General features: G+C 37.8%; 4 protein-coding genes across 35 annotated transcripts in view; 2 read left to right on the top strand and 2 right to left on the bottom strand.

The window, feature by feature from the left end:
* LOC127681600 (oocyte zinc finger protein XlCOF6-like) overlaps positions 1–26805 on the bottom strand; it is a 1434619-nt gene that overhangs the window by 202038 nt on the left and 1205776 nt on the right. The gene's annotated exons all lie outside the window — the stretch shown is intronic.
* The window catches only part of LOC127681617 (oocyte zinc finger protein XlCOF6-like), a 1149846-nt gene that overhangs the window by 68658 nt on the left and 1054383 nt on the right, over positions 1–26805 (top strand). The gene's annotated exons all lie outside the window — the stretch shown is intronic.
* The window catches only part of LOC127681640 (zinc finger protein 320-like), a 258929-nt gene that overhangs the window by 60626 nt on the left and 171498 nt on the right, over positions 1–26805 (top strand). The gene's annotated exons all lie outside the window — the stretch shown is intronic.
* LOC127681606 (NACHT, LRR and PYD domains-containing protein 9A-like) lies at positions 1974–24987 on the bottom strand. Of its 2 annotated transcripts, XM_052178056.1 has the most exons (9): positions 24717–24987; positions 17365–18946; positions 14960–15124; positions 13241–13405; positions 10815–10982; positions 7815–7985; positions 5321–5491; positions 4592–4762; positions 1974–2124 (listed from the first exon to the last, which is right to left on the bottom strand). In XM_052178056.1, exons 1-9 carry the CDS (start codon positions 24985–24987, stop codon positions 1974–1976), a joined length of 3015 nt encoding a protein of 1004 aa, XP_052034016.1. The 2 variants fall into 2 exon arrangements, with proteins under 2 accessions (XP_052034016.1, XP_052034017.1); XM_052178057.1 differs by lacking the exon at positions 14960–15124.

Here is a 26805-nt window from a genome sequence, read left to right as displayed (position 1 = left end):
ACAAAGGTGACTTTACCTGGATCCAAAAGCAAATGAACATAGAAATATGCACAAAGAAAATAACAGTTCAGTTGCTTTGAATGTTAAGCTAGAATGGCATGGTCTTCTAGTATTCCCTGTATGTGAACACTTCACAATGCTATTTAACTACCTTAAAAAGTTGATGAATCAAATGACAATAAACCTTGAGTGGAAGGTTCAAAAGTGTGGATTTGTGTGTATTCTGAATCAGATATGTATTTGAAGAAATATCAGTTCCAAGTTTTAAAGTAGAAGCCCTAGTTAGTGTTCATGATGACTTCATAGAGGAAGTATGTAAAACCATGGTTTATTCTTTCCATTCTTTAATGAGCTCTTGTTCAGTATCCATAAAATGGAAGACGTACTTTTCCCATTATACACCTACACAAAATAATTCCAGGTTATACACCATTTCATCTATTTATTATTGAACCTAAAGCCCAGCATCTGTCACTGGAGCAGGAATTTAAGGTCTGTTCCTGGTAGAAATGACAATACTCAGCCTGTGTATCATAGAATGAATCATAAAGTGTCATGCTTTGAAAAATGTCCCGATTAGTCTCTGAAAATTTATGCATTCCTGTGTCCATGGTTTTTTACCCTCTTGATGCTTTCATCAGATGAGTTCTACCTTTTATAAATCTATGAGGGGATATTTTTTCTATGCCTCTCAAAATTCTGTTGTGTATGAATTCCTGTTATCAGTATATTTTCTATCATTTGAACTACGGATTATCCTCTTTTTATGCACATTATATTTATTTGAATATTTATTAAGGAAAATCCTGGTAGTAATCACATTTTCTGTTTTCTTTGTTGTTGCCGATATTACCATTTGCAACAATAATCAACTAGAATTTAGATGTGTGACATCTAAATCCCCTATTGCTTACACTTTCAAGCGAGTGGCCTTTGCACATGAAGTGCCTCTGAGTGCTTGCCCAGTTACCATCTCTTTATGCTTGGTCCCTTCTCTTGTCATGTTTTTTCAGCATATCCTTGTGTTTCATGTATGTTCTGAGGCAGGATTTGGGTGAGAAGCCATGTTTTTAATAAATAACTCCATGTGACTGGCACATGACAGTATGTGTTTCTATACACCCACTCCCTCCTGTTTTTAGAGCCTTGCCTTTTTCTCCACTGCTGACTTGTTACTCGGGACTCTCTGAACTGGTAGTAATTTATAGCAATTGCAATAGTGACTAATGGTTAACATGTAAACTCTTAAGTTTTAAAATTTTGTGTGTATATATGTAATCTCTATGGGTGCATGAATGTATGTGCCTATGGAGGCTATGCACACAGTCCACTTCAGATACCCTAGGGCAGGAGTTACAGGGAGCCTAGAGGCACACAAAGTAATGCTGGTGTTTGAACTCTGGTCTTTTGAAGAGCAAGGAGCACTTTAAGCACTGTTATCTTTCCAGACTCAAGAGTGAGTCCTAGGTCTGATCCCTGGAACGTAGAAAAAAGAATTTTTAAGATCATTTTCTCCAAAATTACAGATCCATATTTTAACACTTTGGGAATTCTAGACATTGTCTTTCCACTTCCCAACGTTCTGCATCATGGTGTTCCTGTCCTTTAGGATCATGGAATGAACTACACATAGGAAGTTCAGGTGAATATTTGAAGGTCTAAGAATTACATCAATTGAAGACATTAAAGTTCTGGTTGGAAGTGATGTTTGTTAGAGGATCAGTGTCCTTTAAGTTTCAAATTCCCACACTTTAAGACATTCATTGAGGAAGCATTCATATTTTCAAACAAGCTTAGTGTTTATTGAATGTGTTTGTTATCTAAATATTTCAACGTGGTAAGGGGAGATGCAAAGATGGGTGGTGGTGGGACAATGTGGAAGAACATCTCTGGAAACAGCTACCAGTACCATGGTGTGCAACTTGGGATAGGATATATGGGAGAGACATAAAGATTAAGTCTTTTTCACAAGATCAATTTGTGCTGTTCCATACCAGACGAACACCCCTCTTCTGGCATTCCTCTTCAATCCAGGGAAAATGCACAACATTCAGATTTTTATTTTTCTTTTCCACAGCTTGCAGTAATGTCTGTGATTTCTCAGGAAATAAAGATTTGTCCAGCCTGGGGTTAAAAATAGAAAATTCTGTTTGCCAAATTAAAAAATCTAATTTTTTATACAGATGAATGTTTCTGCAAATATATGAAGGTCAGAGGACTATTCCTGGAAGTCCATCCCCCCACTCTTTTATCCTGGGGATTTTGTGTTGTCAGGTGTGGCAGCAAGTGCCTACACTCACTGAGCCAGGTCAGCACCCCATGCTTTGTTAGCCATCATTTGCATCTCTTTACACTTGTGACTATCTCTCTGTCATCCATCCCTAGGAATGAATGTACTGAGACAGGAGAGAAAGTGTGATTCTTTCACAGAGAGAAGAGACCTTTTCATTCATTCATTCATTCATTCATTCATATATGTGTGTGTGTGTGTGTACATATGTGTGTGTGTGTGTGTGTGTGTGTATATATATATATATATATATATATATAATGTTCATACACATGTATCTAGATGTTAAAATATAACAATGTTGAAGTAAAAATGGCTGGTTTCCCCCATTCACTATTTAAGTGCCTAACCATATTCATGCATTATAACTTTACATAATGTCATCTTTTCTTAAAATTATGAACAGTGGTGTAAATCATGTCATAATAATATCATTATTATTCATATTAAGTCTGTTCCCTTTTCATCCCTACTCACTTTCTGTGAGACACTTACCACATATCCTATACCTTAGCTCACCTGTTCTCTCTGCTACTCCATCATCACTAAACTTACCTAACAAAAAACAATATTGATTCCACAGACACTATGCATTGCCAAATGCTTATTATCATTACACCCATATTTTAAAATCAATGTGTTTATTCTTTGAGAATTTATTTAGCTCACCTGTTCTCTCTGCTACTCCATCATCACTAAACTTACCTAACAAAAAACAATATTGATTCCACAGACACTATGCATTGCCAAATGCTTATTATCATTACACCCATATTTTAAAATCAATGTGTTTATTCTTTGAGAATTTATTATGTGTACATGTGTTTTGATCATAACCTAACCCCATTTCCCTCTCTGACCCTTCCACATTTCTGTCTAAATTTCAAGTCTTTTTCCTGCCCAAGAGTTCAGTGAATCTAACTAGAGACGCCCATAAATGTATGCTTTTAGGTCCATCCTCTGGAGAATATACAACCTAGCAGGAGCCACATCCCTGAAGAAACTGACACTCCTTCCCCTTGAAGACCAAATAGAAACAACTCTTCATCTAGGGATAAGGCCTCAGGAAAATCTCCTCTATCTTTGGAATTTTGACTGGCTTGATTTTACCCAGGTCTTGTGGAGTAAGCTATTGTCTGTTCATGAGTATGTCTACCTTACTGAGTCTAGCAGGTGCTGCTTTATAAGTGATCCCGACTTCTTACCATCTTTCTATGCCTTCTTCAATATTTCTTGGGAGTAAATGATCACAGACATGTGCTTTGATTTTGAACATTTTTTGGCAAACAATGTCTTAAAAGAAGCCAACACTCAACATAATTACATTTTCTTTCTTGAAAAATTTCCTTTAGATATTTTTTCATTAGTTCCCCTGAATTTCACAATAGTTGGAACACATATCTCTCTCAAAGTATAGTGGGCTTTCTCAAACTTCTCCTGCCCTCTTTCTTCCTTGTCTGGTGACTATAAGCATGAGTTTCCTCACCTTTAATTACACAAAGAGTTCACACTGATCTGCTACGCACTTTTAGATCTCTTGCTCAATTTTCCCTCCTGACTCTCCACCTTCTCCTTCAGTCAATCATGCCCCAATTGTCACATTCTTACAATGCTAACATCCTAGCTCTTCCCTCACCCTTGCTTGAACATTACTCTTCATAGCCCTAAACCTGGAATAAAATCACCAGGATGCAAGTCTGACAAAACAGTCACCCATATAAAGAAAAAAGTTTTAAAAATTAATTTGGCATTGAAAATATGTTATACCTTTTGAGAATATTTACTGAGTAACCTAAAGGGTACTATATATATAAACATATTTATAAACATTCATCTTTTCTCTTTTATGTCCTGTATATTATACTCTTGTGTGTGTGCATGTTCGTGTTTGTGTGTGTGTGCATGTATGTTGTAGACTAGGATGTGTTTATGAGCAAAATCATGTAGTTTATTTCTTTCTGGTTGCTATATTTCTAGGTCCACTCATTTTCTACAATTTTTGTGAGTTCACACGTTAGAGCTGAATGGCAACTTTTAAAAATAAGTCAAAGGTTTTTGCTTTTTGTTTTGTTTTTTTTTTTAGAAACATGACTGATGATGATATTTGGATTAATCACTACCAAAGAATATTACTCATTAGTGGATAGAAAACAAAGACAACATTCAATGTACTACAGTGCATCAGTGGGCCCTCACCAGAGAACTTCTCAGCCCAGCCTCAGTGGGGCAGAGCTTGTGAACACTGACACAGAAGAACTTGTTTGAAGCCATTTCTAACCATGGGAGACAGTGTGTACGCACCCAAGCATCTTCAGGTTACAGTCTTTGTGATTCAAAGCATCACAGAGTACCTCCAGCCCAGAATGTTCCAAGAGTTTCCAGTCTAGATTTAAGCTCTTCAATGTGTTGCAGGTGGTGAGAGCCAAGGCCAGGTCTTCACAACAGTCACTGGTAAACTCACACATGTCTAACCTATGAGCGCGAGCATACCAGAAATAGAATGTGCTGTTCAGTGCCAGTTCCAGGCTTCTGAGTAAAGACCTACCCAGTCCCAAATGTCCACACTTCCAACACTGAGCAAATCCTTTTTGCCAATCAAAAGTATTTGAGGGCCACTAGTTGAAAAACATTGTTGTAAGTACTTAGCATTATTCCTGTGTACTAGTTTAGTTCTCATGCCCCAAAGAAATTTCCTTTTGCCATGGACTGAATAGTATAGGCACACAGCTAGTCAAAGTTCAGAGAGTGTACAGTGTATGAAGGCACAAATGAGGCATTGATATCATTCTCTCCCCCGCCCCAATACCCAGTAAATATAACAGAAGAAGTGGCAGAAAAACTATCAGATATTGTGGTGGGGTAAGACATGACAGGTGTATTGCATTCACTCTCACAGCAGCTGTACAAGACCTATGCATATCTTCAATACTTATGCACCTATGATAATTGGACTTCTTAAATTTATTAACACTATAGCATTTCCTTATCAAGTTGTGAGCCTCCCAAACATGAGAGTTAGCAGAAACTCACCCAAGACATTGCAATTTACAGTTAGGATGACACAGAGCTTCACATAACTGTTTGACACCAGTATCTTGTATGTTATTGTTGCCAAGTTTCAGGGTCTTTAGATTTTTATTGCAAGTAAAGACAGTAGAGATCTCGTCACAGCACTCTGAAGTTAAATAGCAACCAGACAACCTGGAAAAACATACATGTAAATACTTTCTCCCCAATCCTTTTGTTGTGATGCATTCTTAATTTTATTTTTAGAACTTCATATGAGTACTGCATCTCCAACCATCTATATCACTCCATCTCTCCTTCCATTTCCACCCAGTTCCCCCTTCCAAATTAACAATATCTTCTCTAATTATTCTTGTTACATATGTATATATGTTGGTGCATGAACATATGTACACATATATGCAACCTAATAAATATATTTATGTTTGCTTATATGTATATATATTCAGGGGATTGGACAGCCTAGGTCAGAGCTACCCCTGGTGGAGACTGATTCTCCCTCCCCCAGCAGCCATTCATTGATCACATTTCTTTTCTTTTTCTTTCTTTCTTTTTTTTTTTTTAAGAGAATCTCATGTAACCTAGTCTGGCTTCACATAGCTGAGGATGAGTTTGAATTTCTGACCATCCTACATCTATCTCTCAGTGCTGAGATTATAGGAATGTAGCTACCATAGCTTCTATTTAAGCCTTTGCTGGAGAACCAAAATCAGGATTCTGTATGCAAAGTAAGTAGTCTAGGAACTGAGCTACATTCCCAGTCCATGAGATTCCATCTTAACAGCTTGGCTTATTTGTAGAGACCACAATTCTGAAATGCTGATGATGCTTCTCCATCTGGGATCCTCTGCCGAATATAGGCTCACCCCAGTTCTTCTTCTTTGATCTCATTATGTGGTATACCTACTCTCATTCCCCCAGTTTTAATACATATGCCTTTAAAAGTCAGTTCAGCTATCTTATCATTGATTTCAGACTCATGTGCTAAGAACTTTTCCAAATAATTAATATGAAATGTCCTCAAACCCTTCCCAAGCCTCATGTTCATAGTTCCCCATGGCACCATAAATAATAGAGATGTTAAGAGACAAAAGGAAGATAGTTGGTATAATATAGGTAAAGAATGGAGAATTCATAGGTGTTGCATAGATGTTAATAATGTAAGTTAGGCATGTTTTTGTTAGATAATAAACATAAAAATTAGTAGATATATAGATTAAAATGGAATGTGATTTGCAAATGAATATAGGAAAAGGTTGATGTAAGTAAAGACAATAAATTTTTAAATGATAGACAAGGGAGACATATTAACTACATAGAAGACAGATAGTAGGTGGGTGGATATGAGAGGCAGATAGATATGAAAATAGACACAAAACACATGCAGAGAGTCATGATTGATGGAGGTATATATACATATGGATCTATGTGTGGACTTATGTGTGTATAAAATAGTTCTCAAGCAGGAAAGAATTTTACCCACCAGGGGAATGCATATAGCATCTTGATGTATTTTGGTTTGCCACCCTAGGCAAGAGGGTCTACTGGCATCTAAGTGATATAGGCATGCTACTACAAACCTCTACAAATCACGGGACAGTCACAAAAAATACCAATGGTGTAAAGATTTAGAAATTGAGATGTTCACACATAAACACAATATCTTTGTGCCTGATTTACATACATGCCTATCACCTCAATTCTGTTAGATGAGGACTATACTTAACCTTCTTAACCAGAGAGATGTGTAAGAAAAATCCCCTGCCCTTGTGTGCACTGCCACTATTATACCCTTTATTCTACTAAGTTCCAACTCAGGAGCAGCATACAATACAGCCCTTGTTCTAACAGCTCCCTTGATAGAGACTACAGTGAGCAAGCCATTGAGCATCCCAGGAGGATCAGATAAAATAATCACAGCCTTATTTTCTCAAGTAAACATCATTCTCTATGGTGTCTTAATCTATGTGGCCTGTTTTAATGAAACATTAAACTGGATGGTTCATAAATAGATGTCAGTTACAGAGTTACAAACTCTAGAACTCCAAGATCAGGGTATAAGCTGGTTTCTACAGTATATGGAGATAGCCTGATAGATGTACCTTCATTTACATTTGTGTCAGTGTGCATGTGCCCAATTGAGTGTCCGTGTACATGTTGTGGGGGGAGGGTGGTACCCATGGAGGCCAGGAAAGGACGTACAGGTGAACTATCAAACATGGGTGCTGGAATGCAGATTCTGGTCCTTATGCCTCTCTTACAAGGGTCCTAAATCACTGATTCATCTCTTAATCCTTGATAGAGTGTAAATATTTTGCCATGTGATGAAGCAATAGTCTCCGGAGATTCATCCTCAAAACCCAATGAATCAGAGTTCCATGTCTTAAGATAGTTATCATGGGTGGCAAGCTTAAGACAATTTCTAAAGTGACAATGACCTTTTTCTGAATGCCAACATCTGAAATAGCTCCAGCAATGAATGAAAACACAGTCCTACCATAACTCCTCAAGGGTGCAGTTTGGATCTTTCAAAGCTTCACACAGAAGGTTCACTCCAGCATTTTCCAAGAAATTTGACTCCAGATCAAGCAGGGAGAGGTGTTTGTTGCTCAAAAGAGCTTCATAGAGGCTGCCACAGGCAATGAATGTGAGACAGCAATAAGACAACCTAAAAAAGGATTAAATGTCAGCAACTCATATACTGTTGCAACAATCATAAGCCTGCTCAGTGTTTCATGTTCTTCCTATACTGAATTTCTACTTTGCATGAAAAAAATTGAAACGATATGATGAGATGGCTACCAAATCTGAGTACCTTCTGGGGGAACCTTGCTATAAGGTAGCAGTCACTCAGTGGTGGGTGGTTTTCAGAGCTTGGCACCAAATGGGGGACACCGTTTCGCACTGGGGCTTCCCTCTCCCTACCTGTTTTATTTGGGAGCATGTCCCCAAATACAGATGACTGGCCTTGTGTGCCCTTGTCTAAAAAGTGACAGTGTACAGAGCTCTCTGCAAGGGTATAACTCAGCACATGCATCCTATTCTGCCTTCCCACCGGGATGATAATTACGTCCTGTACTATAACCAATCAGCCAATACTGCTCCCATGATGGCATGACCAATTTGCCCTTTTCACCTGTGGCCTTAAAAAAATCCCTTCTGTGCCCTATCCATGAAACAATAATCTAGACTTGTCTTGCTATAGCAGTCTCTGTAGGTCATTCTGTCCTTATTGATGGCCATCTGAACTGTCCTCTCCACCTCTGACCCCTTTCTCCTCTGAGACTCGTGGCCAACAGCCTCTAGCAAAAGAGGGGGCCGACAAGAACCTGAGTGAATTCCCACACAAATGGAAGCAAATAACCAACTCCCACAAGTTGTCTTCTGGACTCTATATGTTTGCAAGTTCTCTCTATCTCTCACTATCTCATGCTACCCCTCTACCTCTCTCCCTGTCACCACCACTCTCCCTGCTCTCTCTTCCTCCAACCCCCCTCTCTTCCTCTCTGTTCTAGTGATTCCGTTAAGATTTTTCATTACTTCCTTTTGGTCTCTCATCTCATATCTTTTGTCAGTCTGGTCTCTCTCCTCTCTCTCTCTTCTCTCTCTCTCTCTCTCTCTCTCTCTCTCTCTCTCTCTCTCTCTCTCTCTGTGTGTGTGTGTGTGTGTGTGTGTGTGTGTATGTGTATCTGCTTGTGTGTCTATCTCTGTGCAGGTACACATGCCTGTGGAGATCAGAGGATAGCTCAGATGTCATACTCTAGAACAGAAAGAATATGAGTTAGCATATTCTTTGAGTTAGCATCTCTCACTTGCCTGCAACTCATTTATTAGATTTGACTAGTTTCCAGCGAGCACCAGGGATCCATCCTGCTGTCTCAGTTCTTTAGTGTGTCACTAGACCTGGCTCTTCCACATCTGTTCTGGCAATCAAATTTAGGTCATGATATTTGACTGGCCAAGTGTTTTTTACAAACTTAGGTATTACTCCACCCAAATGCTATTATTTTAAATAGTTTTCTTAATACTGTTACTTGTATGGGTTAAAGTATTTTAAAGACTAATTTAAAGCAACTCATGATCAAGGTAGCTCTTTATAATTACTAGTCACTAAGTACAATTTAATAATTGATCAAATAATTTTGTTTTCTAATGTAATATTTTCCTCTATTGAAATATCCTTCAACTTTTTATAGAACATTTCCCTTCCTTTCTTTTACAAGCCTCATTTAAGGATTAGAAAGTTGGCTCATCATTTATAGTTTTCTGATCTTGCAGAGGGTTCAGGGTTCAGTTCCAAGTTCCCACACAGCACTTATATGGTGCTCATAGTCTCCGATAATTACAATTCTAAGAGACTAATGACTGCCTTTGACCTCTGCAGGCTCATGCACATGATACACATAAACTTATGCAAATGCACATATATACACATAAAATTAATAAATTTTTAAAGTTTTAATTTAATTTGCATATTAAGCATTCCTAAACAAAAAATGGAAGTTTGTGATGCTCCAAAATACAAAAAGATTTAAAAGATCACACAGAGCCACAATAAGAAAATAACACAACTGTGCTCATGTATACAGATCAGATCAAACACAAAGGCACAGAAAATAATATGTAAAACTATCTCCAAGCCATGTGTGCCAGTTTTATACTGCATGCAAATTAATTTCATGGTTGATCTTGGTGACCATTACCCAGATTCATAATATACAAATATTCCAAAAGAAATTTAAACACTTCTGGTCACTTCATGAGCAGTCTACATAAGGGATGCTTAATCTAAACTAGTTTTCTTTGATTAAACAGCTTTCTCTATAATGGTCAATATTAAATGTTAACTACATTTTATATGCATGCTCATATCTGTATGCTCCACAGGTATGCATTACTGATTGAATACATGATCACAGAGGACATAATAATGTGTATGTGTGTGTCTATACTCTTCCTTTTCCACAAACCAAGTTGCCTTTGAGGACTTTCTCAATCTTAAGGCCTTTGATGGAATAGTAAGTTATTCAGTGTGGCTTCACTAGTACAGTAGTAGTCTGGCAGTCTTCTCCCATGAGAAATCAACCCCAATCTCTTGGCATGAGACAGATTATAATGACTTAAGTAAGATGCAGGAAGCTCTGCCTTAGAAACTAATCTTTTTCTTTTCTTATGTAATTTTCGTCTGGCCTAGTAAACAATCTATCCTGATGCTGCATCTTTATTCATGATAATTACATTCATTAAGCTAAAATTATGTAAAAGAAGTTTCAGCAGTAGCTTTGGCTTATCTGAACTCAGTGACATGATATCTCTGGTTGCATTTGTTCCACTTACTGTTATGGTATCTGAGGCATAGAAAGTGACTGAATCTAATGACATACTGCAAGCTCTCCTCCTGTATTCCTTAATGGGCATGTGACTACTTCTATGATCCTCAGACCAATGTGTAGCATTCTGCAAGACCTCCAGGGCATGCTCTCCCAGAATAACTCACATCAGTGATTCCAGGACACAGTTTGGGTCCTTCAGCATTTCACACAGTGACATAATTCCTTTGTTCTTCAAGGGATTTTCAACCAATGAGAGATGTTTCACCTTAGAGTTGATAAGGGCAGTAGCAATTATGCCACACGCCTCACTTGAGATGTCACATTTTCCCAACCTACATGTGAGAAAACATGTCACAGGTTAGGAATAAAGTCTTAAGGTGATCTACATTAACACTGTCTATTGAATAGACGAATGCCCCGGAATCTAATACCAGTCCAGACATATTATAGGCTTATTTAATTTATAACCATAATTGTTTAGTTATCATAGTGAATTTATAGAGTTCTACTGACTGGGAACAATCTCAAGCCAGTGGTTTTCAGCTATGGGTGATTTTTACGTTCTAAGATCCGTTTGAAAATGTTTACTGATATTGGTTGTCATAACACCTAACAGAGAGAGATATAGCATTACTAGAATTAGTAGATAAAAGTCATGTCTTCAGTGCACATATAGACCTCACACTAAAATATAATATGCAACCCCATAAGTCTGATTACTGCTAACATTTACGCACACACATACATACATACACACACACACACACACACACACACACACACACACACACACACACACACATTTAGTTCTCAGGTCTCTCCCAGTTACCTTACCTTCTAGATTTCAGGTTATCAGTTATAAAGCCCATTGTATCTAGCCTGATGAAGACAAACCAGCTAGAGATTGACATTCTTTTATCCTTCTCCTTGTGTTTAAATTTTGGAGGCAGTCTTGAAGCTTGAATGTTGTTTTGCCATATGCTAGTTTAGTATATCCAAAAGATATGATAAGGATCATAGAAAGACTCAGAGGACATGTGCATGGAAAAGATCTAGAAGGATGTCAAGTAGAAGAACCTTTGCCTCATGGATGTAATGTGCTCCACAAGGATATATTTCCCAAATTTGAATACTGCTCTTCTAATTTCATTCTATCACCATGATAAAACGCTCTCACCAAAGCCAACAGGAAATGGTTGGGCTGATAGTTCCAGGTCACAGCATTATTGAGAGAATCAGCAGAGGAAGCTGGACTCAAGAATCATAATGGACCTGTTTGCTAGATTGTGATTAACTAGCTAGACTTCTTACTAGACCAGAACTACCTGCTCAGTGAACCATGCCTAGACCAAGTAGACTGGACACTCTTATGTCAACTAATCCCCTAGTAATATTCCGAACATATCATCCTGATAGACAATTACTGAACCAAAGGAATTAACTTCAGGCCAAGTTGACAGTTAATACTAAGCAGGATGAAAACTCTGAAGTTTGGGTCTTTTTTAATGGATGCTTTACCATGTAAGCATGACTGACTCACTCCAAACTGAACGTATGGAGGACAGGCAAGGAGACTGACAATTACAGAACTTGGGGCCACCTCTGTTCTTATGGGACCTGGCCATTCAGTAGCCCACCAAAAATCACCTCATTAGAATTATAGTTGATTACATCACCTGGAAAATGTAGGAACCTTCATGTCTGGAATCAAGGCAACAGTCCAAACAGAGGAAATGTTTCTGCTACCATCACTAAGCATTCATGAAAATACAAAAGTTTATAATATTTTTACATAAATGGAGTGGGGAATACAAAATTGCATATTGCCTAACATAAGCCATCATATCACAAATGTTAATGGTGTTAAAGACACGTCTATGCTATGTCAATTACAAGTGATAGATCATCAGTACCCTACAAACTTCTCTGCATTCTCGTGCCATTTCTACATAGGCCAGTTACATAGCTGCCTCTTACCTTTCTTCTCTAGCCTCCCAACAAGAACTATGTGAAAGTTTTATTTATGAAGTTTCTATGCTGGTAAGTTTTTAACCAAGCACCTCAAGTTGACCTCTGTTTTCTATGATGGTCCTGTCTCACACATTAACTAAATACATATAATAAGATCCATATATACTATTATGTTGGTATTCCAGACATTAGAAAAAATAAGCTATAAAAAATGGAAAAAATAGAGAGAAATGGGAACCAACAGAATATAAATGAATTTGATAGGTGTGTATTATAAACGTGGCTGAAAATGTCCTAATGGGGAGCTGGAGATAGGGATCAGCAGCTACCACTTGCTGCTTCAATGGAGGACTAGAGTTCAATTCCAGACACCCACACAAAATAGTTCATAATTGCATATAATTACAGTTCCAGAAGATATAATGCCTTTTCCTGTCATTTTAAGGCACCTGTGTACAGGTGTACATGCATGTATGCAAACAAAACAAAAATGGAATAGTCAAAATGAAACTCACTTTATATAGTATGTGCTAAAAATAACTGTCAAAGTTAAGCCTTCAAAGTGATTTTCAAAGTCATTCTAAGAAAACTACTGAGTGTGGTAAATGCATTTACTTACAATAGCTCCTCCACTTTGCATGTTGAACATTTCAGAGCTGAACACAGCATCTCAACCACATGATTAGAGAGATTAGTCCCATACAGGTTCAGGTATTTCAGGCGAGGTAGCTGAAGAAGAGTGCGAAATAATGAACCATCTCCAAAGTTAGTCATGAAGGAGCACCTGCAGAATCAAACCAAGGGCCATATTATATCAAGATGTGTGGGACCATGGCAGACCAACTTACATAAGTTGGTCTTTCTCAGACTTTGTTATACATAACTGTGGTTGTTTGGGCATCCTAGTTATCTCTACAGACCAGACAAGCACTAAGGATCAAGCTACTCAGATCTTTCCCTTTCATTCCATTTCCCCCACCCACACACATCTTTGTAACCCTAGGACATTGTAAGGAGATTCATGGTTATCTTCACATCAAACTCTAGATTGACTTGCCATGGCTAAATAAGGTAGCAACTGGTATGAATTTGGTAAAGGGAACCTGAATGGAGGAATTGCCTCCATCAGATTGGCATGACTATTGGGCATTTTATTGATTGCTAATCAGTGGAGAAATGCATCTATGAGGGGCGTTAACCCTAGGAAAGTAAGTCTAATCTGAATAAGAAAGGTTGTGGAGGCAGATCATGGGGAAGCAAACCAGAAAGCATCATTCCTTTATTATTTCTGTTTAAGGTCCTGCTTTCAAGTTCCTGCCCTACCTACCCTATTTCGGTGATAGATTATGACCAAGGAGTCGTAAAAAAAAAAATAAAAATAAAAGAATTTTCCTCCCTAAGGCTGCCTTTGGTCATAGTGTTTGTCAAAGAACCAAAAAGCAAACCAGAATTATACTTTATGTATAATGCAAATACTTGAGTTTGTATTAATATTCCCAGCTATATATCCAAAGGGAATGGCCTATTTCTCCTTAATTACTAATGTTTTTCCCTTTTTTCTTGTTTGTTTTTGACATGTTTACTTTACAGACCTGTCTGTAATGAAACTCACTCTGTAGAACAGGTGGGTTCAAACTGAGAGATCCACCTCCCTAGGTGTCCCTAGTGCTAGAATTAAAGGATAAGCCACTACCACTAGGCTTATCAAGTACTAACTTTTTAAGGCATCACTATCTATAATGGTTATAAAATAAGTTGCAGAGTTTAAGAAAATTACATATAAGGTTTTGTTTCTTTTTGTAGTTATTCCATTTCAAGGTGAGAAAATTGTAGCCAAACTTATGCCATTTTATGTTTTCTCATGATAACAAATATATGTCATAATGACGACTAAGTAACATTGGGCTGGACAGATGGCTTAGTGGTTAAGAGTACATACAGTTCTTGCAGAGGACTAGAGTACAGTTCCCAGTACCCATTTTTGGGAAGTTCACAACTGTTTATATAACTGTAAGTCTAAAGAACCCAATTCAGAATCACACATATATATTCACAATTTAAAATAATTAAAATAGACCTTTTATATTCATCAGGTTCTCTATACCATAGTCAGTACATGTTAAATGTTATTTTAGTGTACAGACTCAAAGATGTATAGGCATTTAAAAATCATATATAAATCAGATGTGCGTGTGACATAAACCTTCAAATATGTGACTCTTGATATTATTAACTACTTTTGATTTTTGTTCTACATTTACTTATGCATGAATCTTCTACACAAGGAAGAAAGGGAATGTCTTTCATTTATTTAAGGATATGTGACTATCAAACTTACAACAATCTTTGGAGCTTAAAACGAGTCAGAGGCACCGTAGGTGATGGAGACATTGAATTACAGAGATCCTGTATGGCGTTTCTATTGAAATGACAACTGTCCAGATCCAACCCATGCAATTTATGTAAATAACTGCAGATCATAGGCCAATGTACGGCTACAATTCTGCAATGAGAAAACAACATATCATTATTCTCTAATGGCTAAATTCAATTCACGATATTCCTAAAATAGGCAGATCAGCTCCATCCATTTGTCTAAGAATTTCATGAATTCATTGTTTCTAATGGCTGAATAGTACTCTATTGTGTGTGAGGTAACCCAGTCTCAAAAGATCAATCATGGTATGCACTCATTGATAAGTGGATATTAGCCTAGAAACTTTGAGTACCCAAGACATAATCCACATATTAAATGATGTCCAAAAAGAATGGAGGAGTCGCCCCTGGTTCTGGAAAGACTCAGTGCAAGAGTATAGGGGAATTCCAGAACAGGGAAGTGGGAAGGGGTAGATGGAGGAACAGGGGGAGGGAAGAGAGCTTATGGGACTTGTGAGGAGTGGGGACCCAGAAAAGGGGAAATCATCTAAAATGTAAATAAAAATATATCAATAAAAAAATAGGCAGATCAATCCCTAGCCACTCTGAAAGCTGGCAGTTACTCGTGGTACTGTCTAAAGTTCATACAGATAAAATGGGTCAACATAGATTAGTGATTAATAAAGTAATCCCTGGAGCAGGGCATGCCTAAGAGTTTAAGAGCATTTCATGCTCTTGCATAGGACCCAGGTTTGAGTCCCAGAATCCATGTGGAAGCACACAGCCATCTGTAACTTCAGTTCCAGGGGATCTAATGGGCTATTCTGAACTCCACAGGCACCGTACTCACATGGTCCATAGACATATTCAGGCAAAACACTCATAAAATTTAAGCAAAATAAAGAAATCTTTTTTAAAAAAAAGTAAAGTAGAGGAGAGAGAAGAGAGGAGGGAAGGAAAGGCCAAGAGAGGAGAGGAGAGGAGAGCAGGGAGAAAAAAGAAGAGAGCACTCTGAAACATAAAATGGCAGCTTCTGAGCCTGGAGATATTGCAGTCTTTATCCACAGCAGCTATGGATACCTTAATTGACCAGCAAAATACCGTGCCTCATACCAATCAAAAAATAAAGTGGGGAGAGGGTCATAGATGAACCCCTCTCAGGTGAACTGTTGATTTCTGGAGAAGAATCACCTTCAGTGTTATACTAACAAGTGAGTCCATGAAAGTCTAACATGCTATTTTCAAACTCATTGGCTAACTGATTTTAACCCTAAAGTTCATAGCTAGCAGAACAAAAAGATGTTAATGTGAGAAAAGGATCTTGTAAAGAATTTGGATGATCAGGTAGGAGAAAAACAGAAGTGAATAGAAAGTGAGAGTTAACAGAATGCACTATAAATCTAAATGAAATTACAAATGATGCACTGAATAAAAATTATAATAAAGAGATGTGGCTTGAAATGAGAAACTAGAATTGAATCTCTGCTAGGGATTCACTATTACTATCTATGATTCACTGTTGAAGGCCTCCAATTTCACTAGGTTTTCAAGTGCCTCCTCTTTTAGTGAGAAAACATGATTTTTATGTGAAGTTGTGTAGATGTTTGGAAATCCTGAGGGAACTGATTTCTATTTTGAGTAAAAAATTTATACAATTTGATCAAGTAAGAGATAGCAGATTTAATTCAATGTAAGACAAGTCAACTATTACAACAATATAATATGAGTGCCACTTAAAACAGACACAAATTCCCAAATCCTCTCCAACACAATGGCCAGGACACTCTAAACACAATGGGTAAAGGAAAAGCATCAGGCACTGCAATGGAGATGCTCACATTTCCACCTCACACTGGCCATGTGACAAATTTCTTCTTTGTATAAATGGAGAAATTCAAGACATGACTGTTCAGGGCTACACAGCTCCAAACATCAGTAATAAGACTCAATAGAAAGCCTCTCTGATAATAACATCTAAACAATCAAGCACAGACATATAAGAGCTTTACCATGCTGGAGAGAGGATTGAGAGTGTAAGAATACCTTCTGTGCAAGCAAGAGAATCTGAGTTCACATCCACAGTACTGACATAAAAAGGTGGACATGGTTGCTTGAGGCTGTAGGCTCATCATTAGAACTTGGAAACAGGTAGCTCCTGCCATCTTTCTGGCCAGTTTGCCTTGTTAAGATGGTAAGAGACTGACCTCAAAGGGATTAAGGCAGAGAACAAAAAGAAAGATGCCCCACATCTTTCTCTGCCTTCAACATGAATTTGCTTGCATACAAGATGGACACATCTATAAAATACTGCTCTGGATAGTAAAGTAGAAGTGAACAACAATAGACAAGTCTTAGAGACATACTCACTCTTTGCGGAAATTAAACGTTTCTAAGTCACCATCTTCTGGATCATGTATTTCTGAAAAAACTTTCTTTTGTATATGAAGGTGAAGGTGTTTCAATTTTGAGGCTCGCTGTAGACTGTATTGAGCTGCTGTCAAATCATCAGCATTACTAATATCAACAGTAATTTCTTCAAATAGATCCATCACTTGTCTGACAAATCTTTCCTCATTGTTGTCAATTAGACAGAAAAACAATTCCCCGGTATGTACCAGTTTTTCATTGCACTCTTGTTGACTGAGACTTTTAATGTATCCAATGATTTCCTGTCTTACCTCCTTGGCTGATATAACGCCAAAGCATGGTTCAAGCAAGGAGGAAACTTTCTCAGTGGCCATTCCAAACAATAATACCCGTGTCTGGAACCATTGGTTCTGTCTATGAGCATACATTTCTCCTAGAAATTGAGGTAGGCTTCCAATAATTGGGTGATGGGTCTCTTTATCTTCTTTGAGAAAATAGAAAAGAATAGCAAAATACCACTGTATTGAATGATGATAAAACACAATGTTGTTGCCTTGATTCTGGAAAAAGTTCATTCTCAGCCATACTGCCTTATCTGTTTCAGATATCCCATTTCTCCTGAGGTCCTCAGAGTCAAACACATACACCTGTTTCCACATTCCCTCTACAGCCAAGGTGCATAGGGTCTTTAATCGGAACCTGTTGTGTCTAGTAGTAGTCCTGGAATATGTTGCTTTAAATGCACTCACCATAAATAATGTGAAGACGATCCCATCTGTTTCACCAAAACGTTTTTCTACTTCTTTGCTCTCATACTGCCACTTTAAAGAACGACAGATCACCCAGCACCAAAAAGGAATGCTACATAAAGTGAACAATGGTTGAATGCTTTTTAATTTCTCAAAGATTTCTATGCCTCTATGGTTTTTGAAGTGGGACACACAGTAGAATTCTATAGTCTGTTCAGAGAATCCTGTAATACTTATCTCTCTTGGATACTTCAGCAAAAGAGTAATTTTTGAAAAATTTGTGTTTCCCAATTCAAGAAGAAGAGAACATTCTGGGAGCATTATTTTCTGTAGCAAACTACTCAAGACGATTTCTGTTGGCAGCTTCTTCCTATAGTCATTGCACAAGTTTGTCCTGCGTTCCAAGTCAAATTTCAGATAATTAAATCCATCCAGGATAAACAAGATACTTTTTGGATCTGATAAAATGTCATCCAGTGTCCCTGAAGACTCGGGCAAATTACTTGAGATAAGCTCAGCTAAGCTTAACTCTGTGGTGGTGTTGAGCGCGAAGACAGAGAAGAAAAAAACGTACCGAAATCGGTTCTGCAATAAATTTCCTGATGCCCAATCCAACATTACTTTTCTTAAGAAAATAGTTTTACCTTGTCCTCTAGGACCTGATACAACTGCAGTGATTGGCTCTGACTCCCAATAAAATATGTCCTGCAATGCTTTGTACTCGAGTTCTATAATTGTGTGGTAGCTACTATCAGGTATATGAGTGTTGGTCTCCAATGTCCATATGTGCTGGAATGAATTCTTCATATTCTCTTTGTATTTTATTTGTTTATCTGTAATTGATAAAATCAGAATACAGAGAATTAAGAATAGAATACTCATAAGAATGTATCACAGTACTTCTTAAATGCATGTCTAACCAATAATCTATACCTCTGCATGAGCAGTGAAGCCATGGATTCTGAGGTGAGCAAAAAATAAAGGAGAGCCACCCAACCCTTCCTCTGCAATAACTTCCCATTTCCATTCACAAGAACCTGGTGTAGGTTTTTCTTTTCCACTGACCAACCAGCCAACCAGTACTGTCTATACTAACACCTATAGATAGAAAACACTATTGCATACAACTATTTCCATGCTTGAGAACAGAAGCAGGGCCTCAAGTCACAATGCTAGATGTGGCATATGAATATTTTAGGGCCAATAGAGAAAGAAACTCTTCAAAGAGCAGGTGTATTTAAAACAAAGAAAAATGGGAACCCCATCTAGAGTCAATTGTTTCCCATATATAGGGCTCCTTCTCTACCAGACAACTCTATAATGCCAATAAACTGATTTCACATTCCCTGTAACTCTTCCTGCCTGTATGTGCTTTAATTCACAATGAAACAGTACTCAACTAGTCAGTATCATCTTGGTGCCCAACATGGGTCCCAAACTGTAGACTCTCGGTTGGTTTCCCTATATCCAGGGTGATATTTTATATATTGCCTTGAAAGCATTGTGACCAAACTTGTAACTCATCTCTGAAAAGCAGCTACTGTAAAGCATGAATTCCAAGTATTTATTGCATTTCAAATTAACAAGGATCTTGTATGTCCCCAGGAGCAAATCCATAAGTACTTTATTTGTACATAATTTTATGAAGTAGAACTCAGATTGTTACTATCTAGTCTAAAATGGTCCTATCTTCAGTGAGTCATTTAAGAATCATTATATTATTATTTTATGTTATGTTATGTTATTTTATTTTATTTTATTTTATTTTATTTTATTTTATTTTATTTTATTTTATTTTATTTTTTGAGACAGTGTTTCTCTGTGTAGCCCTGGCTGTCCTGGAACTCACCTGGTAGACCAGGCTGGCCTCGAACTCGGAAATCTGCCTGCCTCTGCCTCCCAAGTACAGGGAGCAAAGGCTTATGCCACCACCGCCCAGCTAAGAATCATTCTATTTATAATTTTTTTTCAATTTCTTTTTTTTTTTTTTTTTTTTTTTTTTTTTTTTTTTTGGTTTTTTTCAAGACAGGGTTTCTCTTTGTAGCCCTGGCTGTCCTGGAACTCTGTAGACCAGGCTGGCCTCTTAACTCAGAAATTCACCTGCCTCTGCTTCCCAAGTGCTGGGATTAAAGGCATGCACCACCATTGCCTGGAAATTTTTTCAATTTTATAAGCATGTTTATAATTTATGCTTAGTCAAAGCAAGATTTGCTTTGGTTAACAAGACAATGAAACAAATTTTGCGGTTATATGATTTCAAATCTATGGGTAACAATCCTAATCAGGGTGTCAGTTTGGTCTAGGTTAAATCATATGCATCTCATAGTTTCACCTATGTTGTTTAATGTAACTAGATAAGTGTTCTCAAGCAAATGAGATTAAGAAAAACTGTTTCTCTCATTCATGGAGGTAGGTAAGAGACAACCAGGACATGATCAATACCACACTTGGACATTTTCTTATTAGTTTTTTTTCTGGTATCAGTATTTCAGAAGGCTAGAGCCTACTGTCTGCCCTGAGATTCACTGGGACTTGTGGCCGTAATGCACTAATTAGAGATGCTCAGTAAGTTAAATTGATGGTTCTTCCAGAGTATCTTGGTTCATGTCCCAGTCCTGACAAAGCCACTGACAACTGTCAATTTCAGCTACAGTGATTCCAGCCTTCTCTGGTCCCCACAAGCATTGCTTACATGTGGTGCATGTTGATATGTGTAAGCAAATTGTTCATATAATGGATATATTTTCCAAACAGAAAATGGTTATTTGCATGGAATTTTAAATCTATTATATTTTCATTTTATTTTCAAAAAAAGATTTCCTATGCACATTATAAAATGTTGAGTGTTGGACTGCCAATACATCTTAATGGATGGGGTACATTGGACTGGCATGCAGTTCCAACAATTTGTCCTCTCACCTCCATATGCACTCAACTGTATACTAACACTAATATTTACATACATCAATATGGGTTGGAGCAGCAGCTCACAGTTTACAAGTGCATACTGATTTTGCAGAGGACCTGAATTCAGTTCTGAGCATGCATACAAAATAGTCCTCCAATTCCTGCAACTGCATCTCCAGGGGATCTGATGCCAAAAATCTATACTCATGGCACACATCCACGTGTTTATGCACACACAGAAATAAAATTAAAAATAAAACTAAGTTAATAATAGTTTATAAATGATATGTTAAGAATTTGTGACTTTGTAAATTTGGACAATATTAGGATTGGGTTATGGTTCACTGCTGAATTTGAAACTATAAGGTCTAGATTATTTCTATTATGTGAAACCTGCAATTAATTTAAGAAAATTTTCTTTGCCCTCTGTGTTTGTTGTCTCACTCTGTACTTCTGTGTCTCTAAACAACAATATATAATAATATCTGTATTTTAAAATTTGTCACTAAGAGAGGTAATTCAGTCATCTGGCAAGGGCTAAAACCCAAACCAATACTGCCTCTCACAATCAAGACAACTTTCCTAGGACACAATTGCACATCCTAAAACAGTAACATTGCTATGGCTGGGAAGGCTTGTTATTGGATGAACAAGTTGCACAGGTCCACCAAGGACAGACACATAACTCAGCCATCCTATTAGTCTCTACTACGTGGTTCATGTTGTTATGGCTCTGAGGTTTATATGGCCTAGCTTTTAATTGAGTGGAATGTGCCATGTGCTGAATATGACTTCTTAAAATGAAGATGATGTAAATATTTAATCAATTGAATGGTTATTAAAAGAATATCATTATATCAGCATGTGTAGCCAAGCAACACAAAAGAAGTCCCATCAAGTTCATAGGAATGGCTCCAGCTCCCCGGCCCAGTGTCTCCCATCCTGTAAGCATGCCTAGTGTATAGTATTCCTAAAGAGAACAAAAACTTAAGCTGATATTAGCTAGAATTGGTCATGCTTTAATCTAGGTTTTTTTTCTTTTCTGATTTTAGAGGCAGAGTCTTGTAAAGCCCGGAATGTCCATTGACCTCAAACTATATATTCAATAAGCATTGGCAGGAGCTAGAATGGCATAGTTATGGTAGTTTAGACAACAAATGCAGGGACAAAGATGGAACAGAGATGGAAAGTATGTCCAGACAATCATCATCCCTACTTGAGAACAATCCAATGGGAAAGCATCAATCCCTGACAGTATTTATGATACTTTGTTAGGTTGTCTAGTACAAGATACAAGAGTTTAGTCTGGCTGCCTTCTGAGGAGCTCCATGCCCCAGGTGATGCAAACAGATGCAAACATCCATCCAGCATCCAAAGTGCACACACAGGTTGGACCTAGGCCTCCAAGCACATATGTAGCAGGTGTGCAGCTTGACTATTAAAGGGGCTCCAGGAAGTGAAATGGATCAGAATTCAATGATATTACATTGAATTAAGGTAGTGACAACTTGGGAACAAGATTCCACCCAGGTAAATTTGAGTCCGTGTGGGGTAGTACAAGCCTTAAATACCAGGAGGCAAAGATAAGCAGATCTCTGAATTCAAGGCCTGCTTAGAACAGAGCAAAGTCTAGGTGAAGTAAAACTTAATTCCAGGTTTCATGGACCACACCTTTAATCCCATTGTTTAGGAGACAGGAATGCAGATACTGATTTCAAAGTCAGTCTATGGAGCAAGAACCAGGACAGCCAAGCTTAGGCAGTGAAGCAGTTGGAAAAAAGGAAGCTAGTAATAATATCATAGAACAAGGGGGCCATGTTCCAACTACTGCAAGCAGCAGAACTCAGCAACATTGGCCATATGTCTCTGGCTTTATATTCAAGAGGAGAAGGAGACTACTGGGACAATTTTTGCTGGTTAGCTGGAGGTAAGAAATTAGTGGTGATTAAGAAGAGACTAGCATCATTGAGATGAAATCTTCTGGGCAGTGCTTTCTGAGAGCACAAAGAGGCTGTATACCAGAGATAGCCTAGGCTGAACCTTGTGCTGTGTCTGGACTTGGTAATGTGTAAGAATCACACAGGTGGTACTGGTTTTGAAGGCATGAAGGAATCATGAAGAAAAGCTGAGGCTTGGCACCATGAGAGGCCATGGAAGGCCATTAGTGAAAAGTGCAGCCTCAGGTTTTGTTGACACCCCAGGACTGAAGGGGTCAAGCAAAAGAGTTGAAGCTTGTTACCATGTAGAGAGCCTATGAGAGGCTTTGGTGAAGCCTAGTTGTGGTGGAAGACCCCAACATATTTGAGATGGCAGTATGATGGGATGATCACCATGAACACCAGTGGCAGTCAAGGGGATCTACCTGAACTTAGAGTGTACAGAGGGCAGAGCTGGAGAAATGACACCAGCCCTTTGGAGATCATGTGTGGATCTCAGACATTGGAACAAGAAGCTATGAAGCTGAAGTTTTCTTGGGGAACACAAGATATTAAAGATGCCAGAGCCACAGGATGACAGTGAATAGTTGGTAACAGGGAGTGGAACCATCCCAGGAGAAAGCACTTTGTTGTAGTCATCAAAGATGAAAAAGGAGGTGACGATCTGAAGACTGCTTTGCATCAGACATGGAGATTCAGAGTTTAGAGTTTGCCTAGCTGATTTCCTGTCTTGCTTTGGGGATTAGACTTGAGTGAGTAGATGAATCTCAGAAGATACCTTAAACTTTGGAGTTTTAACACTGTTGAGACTGCTATAGACTACGGGGACTTTTGAAGTTGGACTAAATATATTTTGCATTATGTTTAGGAATGGCCCTAATAGACTTATGTTTGAACAAGCCTATGGGGGCCAGGGAGTGGAATGTAATGGTTTGTATATGCTTGTCCCAGGGATTGCACTATCAGAAGGTATGGCCTTGTTGGAGGAAGTGTGTCACTGTGGGGATGGGCTTGAAAATATTCCTTTCAGATACCTGAGAAAGCCCAGTCTGTTCCTGGATTCCTTTGGATAAAGATGTAGACCCTCTCAGCTCCTCCTGTACCGTGCCTGCATGGATGCTGTCATGCTTCTGCCTTGAGGACAATGGACTGAACCTCTGAACCTGTAAACCAGCCCCAATTAAATGTTGTCTTTTATAAACTTGCATTGGTCATGGTGTCTGTTCACAGAAGTAAAACCCTAAAACAGTATTAATAAATATCTGCCTTACTAGTTTCAATGGATCCTACATTTTCTTTTCTTAGTAATGGTTATGTGCATTAGGTTACCCCATTTAAAGGACGGTCTGTATATATCACTCATTGGTGTCTAGAAATTTTCTCAACTAATGTACAACTCAACACTGATATCACTTTCACATTATGGGTTTTATCTTGGTGTTTTTATGAGAACAATAAGAGTGAGCATTGGGGTTTGTTTCTCATATGCTCTTGGGACACTTCTGCTTGCTTACCTCATCCAGTCCAATGTGAGTGTTTGTGCCTAGTCTTTTCACTTGTTATGTTTGGTTAATATTCTTTGTAGGACTCCCATTTTCTGAGGGTAAATGTAGGAGCACTGGATGTGAGGGAGAAGAGAGGGAAAATGGGGGGGGGGACAAAGAGGGGAAACTACTGTTGAGATGTAATTATTTTAAGAAACAATTTCCTGCTTGGCTAACTTTCCTCATGTGTCCCCTTTCTCCCGATATTCACTTACCTCTCCTTTCTTTCTGAAGCATGGCAGAGAGGTCTTCCCGATTGACCTGTACAAACAGGCTCAACACAATATTCCATGCTTTTGCTGCATAATGTTTGTTCAGTTGCATTACCAGATCTTCTTTGGATGTGTTCTTAATCTTATTCCAGGAGATAGGTTTAAGTTTAAATTTTTCTGTCTCTTTCCTCAGACGCTCTTTAAATCTCTGGAACTCTTCATCACTGAGTTTTTGCACATACTGCAGCAAGCCATAACCAGATGTTTCCATCATCTTGGGACAGTGATACCAGACTCTAGAGGATGAAAAATCTTCAAAACCAATAAATAAGTGATATTTGAAGAAGAATGACATTAGAGTCCAGTCTCAACAACTTAAAGTGTCAAATTTATTAATGTGTGTTCCTTCTATACATAGATAGATAGATAGATAGATAGATAGATAGATAGATTCATCCTTCACCATTTCAATACAGTTTATATGAATCCATTGTTAAAATTATTGGCCAGATACTAGTGGAACACTGCTTTAATCCTAGTTCTCAGAAATAGACAGAGGTAGGAAAATCTCTGAGTTTGAAGATAGCCTGGTCTAAAAGAGGGAGTTCCAGGACTGCCAGTGCTACACAGAAAAACCGTGTATGTCTCAAAAATCCGACAAAAACAAAAACCCCTTTATACTAAGTTCTCCATCAGAGATAATCACAAACAACTGAAAAAAATGAAGCAGTATAAGTTCATCAATATAGTAAAGGAAGTATGTTTGATGTCTCTATAAAAAAAATTATCACACTGATTGATACTGGACATTTTAAAATCTCTTTGGATTAGGTTGAATGAGTTAAATAGATATTTTAATTAAGAAAGTTTGGGGGTCTTGGTTTGTATGTATGTTTATGCACTGTTTGTAGGCAGTACACATGGAGGCTGAATGAGGACATCAGATCCTCTCAGACTGCAGTTAAGAGTTGGCTGTGTGCCACCATGTGGGTACCAGAAATAGACCCCAAAGGGGTGGCAACCCAGAAGTTGAGAATTACTGTACTAGAGGATTCAATTCAGAGTAACATAATCTTCAAAAGCTTCACATGGAAGTCAGAAAACTAATTAGGATGGCTCCAATTCAACACATAGTGAAGTTTCATGAATACACATGTAAAAACCAAGTTGATCAATTGAATGTAAACAGATCCAGTTTAAGTACAATCAGACCAAGATTGACAATGCAATCATTTCCCCATTTCCGTATGGCAACTCTGTCCTAATATACTGCCACATATATTCTCACAATTCAGACTATTCCCACATCTGTCTGCATAATAATTTTTAATCTTCTAAAGCTGAAATCCTATCAGTCAAGTAAGTTTACGTTCCCTGTCAACTGTTATTCTATTTTCAATCCTGGGATTTCTTCCCACCAAATTGCCTCTGATTAATCATTTGAGAGAGGCTCTCGCTTATATACCCTGGCCTTGTCAGGAACTTGATATATAGACTAAGCTTACTTCAAACTCAGATTCGCCCACATAACTTCTAATTGCTGCTGGGATTAAGGGTGTATGCCATCACACCTAGTAATTTCCTTTCATAAAACTGGTACATGTTCTTGCATGCAATTAGTTTTATGGCTATATTTTCATATAAACATAAAATATACTTTAACCTGCTCCTTCCAACATTCCTTTACCCTCTGTCTCTCTCCTTTTTCCCTTCTGGTAGTCCCTTCCATTCCCCTAGACAATTTGCTTCCACTTTTCTGTCATATATTATATAATACAAAATTGTATAAATAGTATCATGTATATATTTACACATATACATATATACATATATATATACATATATATTTACATGTGTGTATGCATGTGTGTGTGTAATTTTAAACATCTATATAAAAATACTATGGTCCCAAAGTTAGAGAAAATGTACTACATTGTCTTTTTTGGTTTGAACCAATGTGCTTATTATCAATCACCAGTTGAATCCACAATCCTACAAAGGACATGATTCAATTAATTTTTGTTGCTAAATAAAATCTCCACTATGAAAAGGAGTTTCTATTTTCTTTGAGGCATAAAAATCATACTCATCA

Source organism: Apodemus sylvaticus, chromosome 3 (assembly GCF_947179515.1).
Source record: "Apodemus sylvaticus chromosome 3, mApoSyl1.1, whole genome shotgun sequence".
Classification (NCBI taxonomy): Eukaryota; Metazoa; Chordata; class Mammalia; order Rodentia; family Muridae; genus Apodemus; species Apodemus sylvaticus.
Note: the sequence above shows the minus strand (reverse complement) of the source record. Positions and strands in the feature narration are given on the sequence as shown.

Coding starts and splice junctions, on each gene's coding strand:
- LOC127681606 (XM_052178056.1), bottom strand. CDS start 24,987: ATGATGGAAACATCTGGTTATGGCTTGCTGCAGTATGTGCAAAAACTC. Junction 10,983..13,240: donor TGCAAAGTGGAGGAGCTATT/GTAAGTAAATGC, acceptor TCTCACATGTAG/GTTGGGAAAATGTGACATCT. Junction 7,986..10,814: donor TGTGTCCTGGAATCACTGAT/GTGAGTTATTCT, acceptor ATCCTTTTTTAG/GTTGTCTTATTGCTGTCTCA.